At 43.0% G+C, this 14,153-nt stretch overlaps 1 protein-coding gene across 2 annotated transcripts in view; it reads right to left on the reverse strand.

Annotated features, from left to right (window-relative positions):
- PAN3 (poly(A) specific ribonuclease subunit PAN3) overlaps positions 1-14,153 on the reverse strand; it is a 121,602-nt gene that overhangs the window by 47,145 nt on the left and 60,304 nt on the right. For both annotated transcript variants that reach the window (XM_065420013.1, XM_065420021.1), the window contains one exon: positions 12,273-12,423. In XM_065420013.1, coding sequence (XP_065276085.1) covers positions 12,273-12,423 — 151 coding nt within the window. The remainder of the gene's footprint in view (positions 1-12,272; positions 12,424-14,153) is intronic.

Here is a 14,153-nt window from a genome sequence, read left to right on the forward strand (position 1 = left end):
GTAGCTTTTGATGAACTTCTGACAGCTTGAAGGAATAAATTGGTGGTCAGAGAATCCAGCCTGGAAACTAGACTCACAGAAACTCTCTCATATCAAGCCCCCTTAACGTAGTGGTAGTCTGTTTTGCCAATGCACATGTTGAGTGAATCGGTTGGAGATAGGAAGGGTTTTTTTTTAAATCAGAGTTTCTTTTTATCCTGCTGGAACAGCAGACCTGTTTGTTGCAAGAGACTTGCAACTTTGCTTTTGGTCCTGTGGGTGATTCCAGTAGGCTAGGAGTGTCAAATATCCAGCACATCTGATGGATTTATAAGGCTTGCATTGCGAATTCAAATTTTACATCATCATCTCTAAACTTTCATTTTAAAAAAAATGTTTCCAACCTTCTTGGTAGCAAAGAAAATCGTCCCAACGTAAGCAATGCAACTAATATAGTGCTGTCAATGTGAGTTTGCAGACTGTCTGAACCTAAGGCCTGGTCTACACTACGAGTTTAGGTCGACTTTAGCCGCGTTAATTCGAATTTAGCCTGGACACATTCACACGACGAAGCCCTTTTTTTCGACTTAAAGGGCCCTTTAAACCGGTTTCTTTACACCACCTCCGACGAGGGGATTAGCGATAAAATCGGCCTTAGGGGGGCGGAATTGGGTTAGTGTGGACGGAATTCGACGTTATTGGCCTCCGGGAGCTATCCCACAGTGCTTCATTGTGACCGCTCTGGACAGCACTCTCAACTCAGATGCACTGGCCAGGTAGACAGGAAAAGCCCCGCGAACGTTTGAATTTCATTTCCTGTTTGCTCAGCGTGGAGAGCACAGGTGACCACGCAGAGCTCATCAGCACAGGTAACCGTGATGGAGTCCCAGGATCGCAAAAGAGCTCCAGCCTGGACCGAACGGGAGGTACGGGATCTGCTCGCCATATGGGGAGATGAATCTGTGCTGGCCGAACTCCGAAGCAGTAAACGAAATGGCAAAATATTAGAAAAGGTCTCCAAGGCCATGAAGGACAGAGGCCATAACAGGGACGCACAGCAGTGCCGCGTGAAAATTAAGGAGCTAAGGCAAGCCTACCACAAAGCCAGAGAGGCAAACGGAAGGTCCGGGACTGAGCCGCAAACATGCCGCTTCTACGCGGAGCAGCATGCCATTCTAGGGGGTGCAGCCACCACTACCCCAACCGTGTGCTATGAGTCCCTCACTGGAGAAACACACAGGGAAGCGGGTTCGGGGGATGAGGAAGATGAGGATGGAGATAATATAGATAGCTCACAGCAGCAAGGAAGCGGAGAAACCGGTTTCCCCAACAGCCAGGATATGTTTATCACCCTGGACCTGGAACCAGTAACCCCCGAACTCACCCAAGACCCTGTGGGCACACAGGGGACCTCTGGTGAGTGTACCTTTGTAAATATTACAGATGGTTTAAAAGCAAGCGTGTTTAATGATTAATGATTAATTTGCCCTGGCAATCGCGGCCAGTACAGCTACTGGAAAAGTCTGTTAACGTGTATGGGGATGGAGCGGAAATCCTCCAGGGACATCTCCAGAAAGCTCTCCTTCATGTACTCCCAAAGCCTTTGCAAAAGGTTTCTGGGGAGGGCTGCCTTATCCCGTCCGCCATGGTAGGACACTTTACCACGCCAGGCCAGTAGCATGTAGTCTGGAATCATTGCATAACAAAGCATGGCAGCGTATGGTCCCGGTGTTTGCTGGCATGCAGACAACATCCATTCCTTATCGCTCTTTGTTATCCTCAGGAGAGTGATATCATTCACGGTCACCTGGTTGAAATGGGGCGATTTTATTAAGGGGACATTCAGAGGTGCCCCTTCCTGCTCTGCTGAACAGAAATATTCCCCACTGTTAACCACGCGGTGGGGGGGAGGGGTGAAGTGACCATCCCAGAGAATTGGGTGTGGGGGGGAGGGGAGTTAGTTGGGTTTGTGCTGCATGTTAACCCTGAAACCGCAGCCCCTCCTTTTACATTGCAAACCCATTTTAAATGGCCAACCCAACGGGTGCTTGGTATGGTTAATGAGAGCAGTACTGTTTTAAACCATCCCCACATGTTAACAAGATTAAAAAAGCCAAAAGACTGTGTCTTACCATGGCTGCCTGCAACCTGAAATCTGTGGCCTGGCACTGCGTGAGTGATCTCTCACACCAAACCTGCAGGCTCTCAATATAAGAGGAAAAATGCGACCTTGTAACGAAAGCACATGTGCTGTGTGATGTGAACAGCAAAATCTAACGTGAAAGAGTGTACCCATTGTTCTCTAAAATGTATCTTTTTTAACCACCTCTCCCTTTTCCTCCACCAGCTGCAAATGTTTCTCCTTCACAGAGGCTAGTGAATATTCGAAAGCGGAAGCGAAGGACGCGTGATGAAATGTTTACTGAACTACAGACTGCCTCCCAGGCTGACAGAGCACAGCAGAATGCGTGGAGGCAGTCAATTATTGATTTTAGAAAAGCCCAATATGAGCGAGAGGAGAGGTGGCGTGCTGAATCGCGGGCTGAAGAGGAGAAGTTGCGTGCTGAATTGCGGGCTGAAGAGGAGAGGTGGCGTCAGCTTGCACACAGAAGGCAAGAGTCGATGCTCCGGCTGCTGGAGCATCAAACTGATATGCTCCTGCGTATGGTTGAGCTGCAGGAAAGGCAGCAGAAACAGAGACCGCCGCTACAGCCCCTGTGTAACCAACAGCCCTCCTCCCCAAGTCCCATTGCCTCCTCACCCAGACGCCCAAGAACACAGTGGGGGGGCCTCCGGCCACCCAGTCACTCCACCCTAGATGATTTCCCGAGCAATAAGTGTTAAAGTTTTAAAGTTTTAAACTGCAGTGTGTCCTTTTCCTTCCCTCCTTCCCCACCCATCCCGGGCTACCTTTGCAATTATCCCCCTAGTTGTGTGCTCAATTAATAAAGAATGCATGAATGTGAAGTAACAATGACTTTATTGCCTCTGCAAGTGGTGCTTGAAGGGGGGAGGGTAGGGGAGGGTGGGGTGGTTGGTTTACAGGGAAGTAGAGTTAACCGGGTGGGTGGGGGGAGGAGATTTCATCAAGGAGAAACAAACAGAAGTTTCACACCGTAGCCTGGCCAGTCACAAAACTAGTTTTCAAAGCTTCTCTGATGCGCACCGCGCCCTGCTGTGCTGCTCTAACCGACCTGGTGTCTGGCTGCGCGTAATCAGCGGCCAGGCGATTTGCCTCTACCTCCCACCCCGCCATAAATGTCTCCCCCTTACTCTCACAGATATTGTGGAGCGCACAGCAAGCAGCAATAACAATGGGGATATTCTTTTCGCTAAGGTCTGAGCGAGTCAGTAAGCTGCGCCAGCGCGCTTTTAAACGCCCAAATGCACATTCCACCACCATTCGGCACTTGCTCAGCCTGTAGTTGAACAGGTCCTGACTCCTGTCCAGGCTGCCTGTGTACGGCTTCATGAGCCATGGCATTAAGGGGTAGGCTGGGTCCCCAAGGATCACGATAGGCATTTCAACATCCCCAACGGTTATTTTCTGGTCCGGGAAGAAAGTCCCTTCCTCCAGCTTTCGAAACAGAGCAGAGTGCCTGAAGACGCGAGCATCATGTACCCTTCCCGGCCAGCCCACGTTGATGTCGGTGAAACGTCCCTTGTGATCCACCAGGGCTTGCAGCAGCATTGAGAAGTACCCCTTGCGGTTTATGTACTCGGTGGCTTGGTGCTCCGGTGCCAAGATAGGGATATGGGTTCCATCTATCGCCCCACCACAGTTTGGGAATCCCATTGCAGCAAAGCCATCCACTATGTCCTGCACGTTTCCCAGAGTCACTACCCTTGATATCACCAGGTCTCTCATTGCCCTGGCAACTTGGATCACAGCAGCCCCCACAGTAGATTTGCACACTCCAAATTGATTCCCGACTGACCGGTAGCTGTCTGGCGTTGCAAGCTTCCACAGGGCTATCGCCACTCGCTTCTCAACTGTGAGGGCTGCTCTCATCCTGGTATTCTGGCGCTTCAGGACAGGGGAAAGCAAGTCACAAAGTTCCATGAAAGTGCCCTTACGCATGCGAAAGTTTCGCAGCCACTGGGAATCATCCCACACCTGCAGCACGATTCGGTCCCACCAGTCTGTGCTTGTTTCCCGGGCCCAGAATCGGCGTTCCACGACATGAACCTGCCCCAGGAACACCATGATTTCCACATTGCTGGGGCCTGTGCCTTGTGAGAGGTCTAGGTCCATGTCCATTTCCTCATCACTCTCGTCGCCGCGCTGCAATCGCCTCCTCCTCGGCTGGTCCTGGTTTTGCTTTGGCATGTCCTGGCTCTGCATATACTCCAGGACAATGCGCGTGGTGTTCATAGTGCTCATAATTGCCACGGTGATCTGAGCGGGCTCCATGATCCCAGTGCTAGCTATGGCATCTGGTCTGAAAAAAGGTGCGAAACTAGTATCTGAAGGACCAGGGGAGGGAGGGAGGGAGGGAGGGAGGGGCGAGTGACGATATGGCGTACAGGTACAGGGAATTAAAATCAAGAAAGGTGGCTGTGCATCAGGGAGAAATACAAACAACTGTCACACAGAATGCCCCCCCCCCCCGAGATTGAACTCCTTGGTAGCAATGTAACCGTACGTGAGCCAGCCATGTCTGCCAGCACCCAGATCGCCCTCGGCCTTTTCTGGGTGCTTAGCAGACAATACTTGGCAGAAAATAGTATACTACGACTGGAAGCCATCATCGTCCAACGAGGACGGTTAAAGGCAAGGGGTTGCTGCTGTGTAGCAATATATGCTGTACAGTAGCCAGAAGGATTGGTAAAGGTGCTCAGGCTACAATAATCTACGAGCATTTCAGGCAACCTGTAAATTAGGTCCGACGAGGACGGTTACCAGTCGTAATAAACCATCTACTGCCAAAAGGCAAGGGGCTGGTGCAATGCAGCCCTACGGCTGCCAGCCCCACAGCTACCAGCATCCCGAGCGCCAATGAAGGCTACCACTCATGCTGCACCGTCTACCGCCAAAAGGCAGTAAGCTGCTGCTGCTGTTTAGCAATGCAGTCCCACGTTTGCCGGCACCCGGAAGACATATGGTGACGGTGAGCTGAGCTGAGCGGGCTCCATGCTTGCCGTGGTATGTTGTTTGCACAGGTAACCCAGGTAAAAAGGCGCGAATCTATTGTCTGCCGTTGCTGTGACGGCGGGGGAGGGGCCTGACGCAATGTACCCAGAACCCCCCGCGGCACTGCTTTGCATCATTCGGGCATTGCGATCTCAACCCATAATTCCAATGGGCGCCAGAGACTGCGGGAACTGTGGGATAGCTACCCATAGTGCAATGCGCCGGAAGTCGACGCTAGCCTCGGTACTGTGGACGCGGTCCGCCGACTTCATGCACTTAGAGCATTTTATGTGGGGACACACACAATCGGCTGCATACAACTGATTTCTATAAAACCGGCTTCTATAAATTCGACCTAATTTTGTAGTGTAGACATACCCTAAGACTCAGGGGTGTGAACTCCCCTGGCCACCACTAACTTAATTGAGGTGTTAATTAAAAAAAGAAAAGAAAAAAAGAAGAGAAAAGACACTAATGTCAACAACTAGTGAAATGGAAAAGAGGGTAGAAATAAAGCTCACTGGGAAAAGCAGACAGGGAAATGCTGCAAGAAAGGAAATGTGGAAGAAAGAAAAGAGGATAGAGGAAAAAACAATGAAGTACAGAAACCAGTTTAGCATATCTTCCCATTGACTGATACTGAATGCAACAATAAAGGCACTGAATAAGCAATAAGACAGATTGTGGAGCCCCTGATCCTGTAAGTAGAACCATTGGCTTCATTACACCTATTTACATGTTATTAGGGGGTTGCACAATTTATTTCTAAAGGTTTCATAAATGCAATATTCTACTCTTGATCTTTACACAAACCTGCCCCTGACCATAGTAAGAAAATAGTAAAGCCATTTCCATCTCCTCTATGGGAGAGTTTAAAGGTCTGAGCCCTGTGAGTGATTAACTGGTAGTAGGAGCACCAAGATACGAGCTTTGAAGAAGCTGCTGTCAAGCTGTTTTTTTCATCCTCAGTGGGAGAAACCGATCTTATCTGATAATGGAGAAAGCTGGGGAGAGCGCTTCCCATTTTCATCGCTGCCCGTCATCAGCCTTTCTTATCTTCTCCCACAGTATACTCAAATGTATCGTTAAGGTAAGCTCTCTCTCTCACTTACAGAGTATCTTGCTTCATTATCAGTCACATTGGAAATATGATCCGTGTATGCTTTGCTAACCTATACTTCTTGGTGAGAGAGAGAGAGAGATTGAGATTTCAGAATGTATTGACTAATGTAACTATTTGCAAACTGATCAGTGGTCCACTGGAAGTCTGCAAGGAGCTGACTGGTCACATGCTACTAGCCCTCCCTCTTATTTTCAGCTTCTAAATCTCTCTTAGTATTTATAAGTACAGTACCCACAAAGGATTTGTGAACTGGAGGGGAAGTAGGAGCTATACATCACTTGAGGAGGTGGGAGTTAATATTCACATGTGAAATCAAAAAGTGCCTGTTACTGTTAAACTTTCACTTCTTACATTGTTTTACATTTTCCAAGTTTCATGGTAAGTGAAGAAAAGGGAAGTGACAGGAGCAAACAAAGAAAAGTCAGCATACTTAAAGCATATACACAAATTGCTGAATTGTTGACAGTAATCTAAAAATGGCTATTACAATATTTAAATTTGTAGCCAAAAATTTAACATTGACTTCTATACAAAGTACTTGATTAAAAAGCTGGAATTCTGCAAGTATTAACTCTTACATCCACAACTGCTTAGTATTAAAGGACAGTAGAGCACAATGTTCAACTTTGCATGCTAGGGTCATGAAAAGCGTGCCTTTGCTGGTTTGCTTAATCAAATCTAGTATTAGTAGTTGTACAAGTTTCAAAGAATTGCTACCCAAGTTATAATAGTTCAAATTAGGAGATATTTTCTTCATTCATATTCTTGACACACAACTACTTTTGCTTTTTAATAAAAAGACTAATTTTATACCACAACAGTAAAAAAAGAACAGGCAATGAAATATTGATTTTATTTTCCTTTTGTATTACAATTCACTTGGCTCCAGGCTCACAGACAATTCATGGGATGAGTGCTTTAAAGCTCTATTGTTCGCATTTAAATATTTTAATTAAAACAAAGTGTCTTTTGACTTTGAGGATTCATATGGATAAACTGGGACAAAAAAAACCACCAACATGTTGTTTTTAATGTATTCTTCATTTGAGACCTGGTCCTAAAACTCTCTGAAGTCAATGGTAGTTTGCTAGTCAATGGGTGTAAGATCCAACTTTTAATTAGTACTTCATAATAATGCAGATGCAGTTTAGCTAGTCTACAGCACATGTGAACTTTTTAAAAGTGGTGCAATTGTTTTAAAGCACCACACAAAGATTTTCCACCAATTTTCTTCCTCTCGTCCACAAATTTACACTGGCACTCACCATAACCACAGCCTAAAGCTAAAGAAAAACATTAGTGATGTCTCCAGCAATTGAGGCATTCACATTCTTTTTCCAGAGATCAAACAAAAACACTGTATAAATATAAATTGTTAAAAGCTTCACCGGTATTCTAAATCACTGGGTTAGTTAAGGACATTAAATTACTGAATGTTATAAAAGTTTTAAAAAAATAATTTGCAAAAGGTTTTTGCTGCAGCAGCTTTAAATACAGAAGAGATTTGTTTTTAATCTTAAGGAGTCCGGTGGCACCTTAAAGACAAAAAGATTTATTTGGGCATAAGCTTTTGTGGGTAAAGATAAGAAGAGGGTTTTTTACCCACAAAATAAATAAATCTGTTAGTCTTTAAGGTGCCACCGGACTCCTTGTTGTTTTTGTGGATACAGACTAACATGGCTACCCCCTGAAACTTTTTATCTTAGGGAGTTTTTCCACAGTGCCCATTACCACAGTAGCTAAATGAGTGCAAGGTAATTATATCTGCATGCACTAGGTTCCTAGTGAACTTTACAGTCTTCTGCTCTTCTTCCTTTCCTGCTATGAGATAGTTTTGCTTGGGATTATATATAATTTTATTCTCTCTTTTCTTTCCCCTCACCTGTACCCTTCTGGTATGGTTGGAAAGCTCTCAAACTGTAGGGTGTTGCATCATACCTTACAGGTGGTCAAAAGAGATTAATCTGACCTCCTTTCAGAGCTCAGCCTACAGTCAACCCCCTTCAACTGAGAACACTTTCTCCTGTTGTCCCACACTGAGACTTGTGTAGACATACCCAAGCTAGCTTTTATCTAGATAGATCAAACAGCAGTATAGCTGCTGCACCATGGGTGGCAGCATGGGCTAGCTGCATGAGTTATGTACCCAGGGTCCTAGGCACGGTTGTACTCGGGGGCAAGCCTGTACCAATGTCCCTGCGGCTACATTGCTATTGTTACTCGATCAAAGCCTAACAGGTACACCTATGCAAGCTGAAATCACCTCTCCTGAGTGCAGTATAAACATACCCTTAATCTTGGGCTCTGTACATTTCATTCTCTCAGAGGTGCTCAGTTGTCTTGGTGGGTCAAAGATGGAGACGCAGTTTCAACAGAACAGGCCACTGAGTACCATCGCCTCTGTGTTCCCCCTGCTAGCACCCAACATTGTTCTGTTGTCAGTTCAAGGTCCTGGTCCTTACCCATTTGATGGCTTTGAAGATCACGGGTCTTGAACTGTCAACAAAACCAGATTGGAAAAACAGTGAAGGAATTGGAGCATGGGGCGAGGTATTTGCAGAGGCCTGGCTCATTGAAAGGCAGGCGGCTATATTCTGCATGAGCTGAAAGCCTCTACATTGTTTTCACCTTTAGCTCCAGAAAGAGGAAGTTGCAGGAATTTAGACTGGAGGTGACAAATGCATCAATCACTGGTCAGATTCTTGTCTGAACAACAGTATTTTAAGCAAGCTAGAGGTGAAACAAGGAGATTTTCACCACTGATGCTATGTGGTTCATCTAGGCTTAGTGAAGAGTCAAAACAGGGCTATGAGCCGTTGCACCACTTTGATGAATTGAGAAAAGCCTTCAATGAAGGGGAGGATAACATCCTGGCTAATTCTTCAAAGCACTTCCTCTTTATGACCAGCATCACTTTGGTCTTGTCCAGAATGAGTTTGAACCAACTGTTCTTCATCCAGCTACTCATCTCGGACATCTTTGTGATGGCATTGGTTGCCTCTAGAAATGAGCTGTACAGCTGGGTGTCATGGACATACTGGAGGCAGCGGGGTCTGTGGCATATTACCAACTCTAAATGGTCTCCTGTAGACACTGAAAAGGAGGCTGGTCCAGGATATTTTCTTGTGAAACTCTATAGGGGAGAGTTTATGAAGAACAGCAGCTGCTCATCATCATTTTCTAGGTCCCATTGCAGAGGAGTAACTGGAACCATTGTAGTTCAGCAGTTTTCTCCAGCTATAGCATGTAAGCGGGTCAATAGCATTTTGTGGCACTACATTTCAGCACCTATGTTGAAAGCTGTAGAGATCAAGTAGTGTAGGTGCTAAGATGTAACCTGCATCCATTGTCATGAGTAGGTAACCTTGAAGCTCTATTAGTCTGGTCTCCATGGTGCACCCCAGTACAGAAGTTGTAAGCAGCCAGGAGTTGACAAATGTGACCTGTGATTTTGGCTGTCACTACATTCTCAATGGTTTTGCTTAAAAATCAGTTGCAGAGGTTTTCGTCATCCAGTGTTGATAAAGACTGGGTAAACAAATGCAGATTTCAAGGGACATTTATACCATTTTGGGAACAAGTTCTGTCAAATGCCATATCTCAAATATGTTTTTCATTTACACTTCTTAATGCAAGGGAAATCTCAGAATCAAAAATTAAAGAGGAGAAAGATCTATTTGGTCTTCTTTTTCCATCCTCAAGGGATGAGCAAATGCAGGACTGTTCCCTACAATGGAGACCGCTCTATTTCTCTTGGGATACTATTTCAAATTTTAACAGCAATCACTGCTAGTACATTTCCTCATCCCACCTGGAACACTCTTGCTCAATGTCCCTCAATACTCCTAATACCACCTCTCGGAATTATCCTAATGAATTCTTATTACTCTTCAACATTTAAATCCTTCACATGCCTTTTGAAAGTTATATTCTATTCCCCCAGACAACACATATACCACTTAGTTGCTTTTCAGCTAAGCTATACATTTAAAAAAGTGTGCTACTCAGAAATCACTGCTTATTTTATCAATTTAACAACAGAGTTCATTTTCTGTAACTTGCTGTCCAGTATGACTTAAGACCAAGATTTTCAAAAATAGGAACCTAAAGTCAAGCTTCTATACTCTTCTTCAGGCTCTTACAAAAGTGACCAAATTTTCAGAGGTGAGGAGCAGAGAATGGACAATAGGAGTTGTTGACAGATAAGCACTGTTGATACATCATGCAACTTAGAAATCTCAATAAGGAGGCTAAAACTCTGTTATATTCATATTTTAAAACCTTGGCCAGATCTTTTTCAGTACTGGTATCTGCTAAGTATCTATTACGGAATCTCTCTCCCAGATTTAGGCATAATCTGATTTCATGTTCTACCCATATTTCTAATTTCTCTGCCCTCAATGCTATTGCTTCCCGCTTCAAATATTATTAAAAGATGTTAAAGAAGGACCATGAAGGATCCTATGGCACCCCACTGGACAGTTCCCAAAGCAGATGATCATTTATTATATTTTGCTTAGTCTTTCCGGTAGTTTTCAATCTAGATGATAATGTTCATATGCATACCAAAAAGACAGTTTTCCAGTCAGATTGCTAAAGTTCACATATAATTATTGCACGTCATCCATCACTTATGTTAATTTGATCAACAAAAATATCAAAAATTTTCTCAACATGATTTGTTCTTTGCAAAGCTATGCTATTTAGTGCTTATTTTTCCGTTATCATCTAAATAGTTAGACAGTTCTTCCATTATTTTACTACGGATTGAAGTTAGTCTTGCCAGATAGCAACTGTCAAGACTGAGCATTACGTACAACAGTTGCTCTTTCTGATTCCTCTAGTACCTCCCTAGTTCTCTATGACTTGTCAAAAGCAATTGTCAGGGGTTCAAGTATGTACATTAGCAAATTCCCTTACAGACCTGGGATGTATGTTATCCAGACTTGCTGATTTGTATATATTCAAATTGTTCAAGTATTCCCATATGTATTCCCATATTTTTATCAAGAATTAGAAACTAGTAAAATATCTTTGCTTTATCAAACTTTGGAAAACTAATGTGCAAATTGCTTGAAATTTTCTGACTGTTTTTCTTTCCAGAACACCTTTGAATTCCAGGATTTGCATGGAACACATTTTTATAAGAGTTTTTAATACTGAAAATAATTGGAAACAGAACCCAAAATATGGGTTGCAAACTGAGATTACACAATAGGACAAATAATAGCAGCAGAGTTAATTTTTAAAAAGGCAAGTGATTTTAAGTCTTACTTTCTTTGGTGTTATAAAATAAGAATTTTCTTAAATCTTTAGTTTTAATCTTAGGGCTTGTCTACACTTACCAAAGGATCGATGCTGCGGTGATCGATGCATCAGCGGTCTATTTAGCGAGTAGCGAAGACCCGCTAAATCGACCGCCAATCGCTCTCCCGTCGACTCCTGCACTCCACCTGATCGAGAAGACTAAGGCTCTCCTGTCGACATCGCATAGTGTGGACCCCGCGCGAAGTAGATCTAACCTACGTCGATTTGAGTTGCACTATTCACGTAACTCAAATTGCATAGCTTAGATCGACTTTTCCCTTTAGTGTAGACAAGGCCTAAGAGTCAATGTATTATTACATCCACAATACCTATCCTAGAAATAAATAAAAAGCATTTATTGTAGACAGTACACCCTTGCTATAACAAAAGACCCACTGTGGGGGGAAGTGGAGGGAATAACTCCTCCAGCCTGTCGCAGTGGTGGGGCTCAAGGTGGGATCCAGGGACTGGGTTCATTGTATCTGAAGGTTTGTTATTATGAAGGGCATTATAGCAAGGGTGTACTGTAGTAGTAGTAAATTAATTGGAAAGTTATTTCAAGATATTGTACTATTATTGGCACTACGGATTTTAAATTAAGAGATAAACCAGGAATATACTAGGCTTATATATACATTGATAACTTAACTCCTAGTTTTAAATAGGTTAAATTTGAAGTGTAGATTAATAATTAAATAGCTATACTGCAAATCATTACTCCCAACTTACCTGGAGCTAGTCCAGCAGTAGCAGGACTTCCCATGGAAGGGTGAGAGAACAAGGCTTGAGAGAAGGCAGACATACTTGACTGAGAAACATTATTCAGCCTGGAAGTTGATCCTCCTTTCGGAATAAACTCACTTGCAGTAGGATTTGGTGTCTGTTTAAAAATCAGATACAGTAAGTTAATGTTTATTTCAAGTGTGAAGATATAGACAATGCCTATTAAGCTCAAAAAACTTTCTAGGCAGAGGGCATGGGATATTTTAAAGATTTGCATACAGCTTGTCTGAATAGATATATATAGAAAACTACATTGCATAAACAGATTTTAAAGTTACCTTCTACCTTACATCTTAAGTAGCATTATTGCGCTAGCCTTATGAACATCTGAGTTATAAATTTATATAACACCTTTGCAAAAGATTTGTCAAAATCTCTTCTATTTTAGTATTATGGACCTTTCGAGAACTGAGACTTTGTAACACCACTGCACAGATTGGCACTACTCTGAAGTATTTTAGGGAACTAGACTGCTGAAAGTTCCTCAGAACTGAGAAACAGTTTCAAATTTAAGTTGTAAAAACCACTTCTACTAAAGAAAGGTCATTTCTGTCTTTGTTTCAAACAGGTTTGTATGTTCCTTTTTTTGGAAAGTACAGCTTCCTTCTGTTTTAGGCCATTTTTACACTACCACTTATGTTGGCAAAACTTATATCGCTCAGAGGTGTGAAAAAACACACTGCTGAGCAGCATAAGTTTTGCTGACATCAGTGGTAGTGTGCACAGTGCTATGTCAGCAGGAGAGCTTTTCCCACCCACATAGCTACCGCCTCTCATTGGGGGTGGTTTAATTATGTCAACAAGAAAGCTCTCTCCCGTCGGTACAGAGCAGCTACACAAGAGATCTTACAGCAGCAGCTGTAAGGTCTCCAGTGTAGACATAGCCTAAGTTATTTACTCCATTTACATAGCACCTTTAACAAACTGCTAGTTGCTACACCACAGACAATATGATTAGACAGGTAACAGTTGAACACCTTAAAATAAGTAAGGCATGTGAACACTTCGTCTGTAAAACAATTAAAATTACTGGTTTTGAACTTGCATTTTAAAAAAGCATGTTTTTCATAGGAGAAGAAATATAAACTGGTTCTAGATGGGCATAAAGTACACTACAGGATATCCATCTAAAATAAACTTAAGTGGACAGAAAACATGTGAAGTTGAGAGTAGGAAATAAAAATAAAAATGAACAAAATTCTACAAGTGGAGGTGTATAACCTGAAGATCATTAAGTGTTAGTTGGCAAATTTAAGTATACATTCTCAGATTCAAAGGGAACTGCTGCAATTGCCTGAATAAAGGAGGCAAAAAGAGTGAAAATCAGAAAGAATAAGTTAGCAGCAGAACTTTGAATGGACGGCAGGCTGTTGACAGCAGATAATGGTTGACAAAAACCAAAACCAAAAAACCCACACCCTCCCAGCAATTAAAAGAGGTATAGACCATACTTTAGGTAGTTGAAATAAAAAATTACGAGTTTTAAAATTTAGATTAGTTAAGTTACTAAGTTGTACACTTTTCCACAAAAGTGAAAAAAAAAAGTCACAAAGCAATTAAGTTCTTCATTTCACACACATTAGAGGAAAGACAGATGTGTGAAATGAAGATTGACTCTGAAGAAAATAATTTGAAAACATTGTTTTAAATACTTTTGGTATTAAAAATAAATTAAAAGAAATGCGCCTCCAATTAGACACTTCAGCCAAACACTATGGAATATAATATTTGAAACTTCTAGAAAGGAAGGTTAAATCTGGACATTGCAACAAGGTAGATGATGCTCAAACATTTAAAATCATTCCTACATTCCAGCCCTATGATGAA

This window comes from Emys orbicularis, chromosome 1 (assembly GCF_028017835.1).
Source record: "Emys orbicularis isolate rEmyOrb1 chromosome 1, rEmyOrb1.hap1, whole genome shotgun sequence".
NCBI classification, from domain to species: Eukaryota; Metazoa; Chordata; order Testudines; family Emydidae; genus Emys; species Emys orbicularis.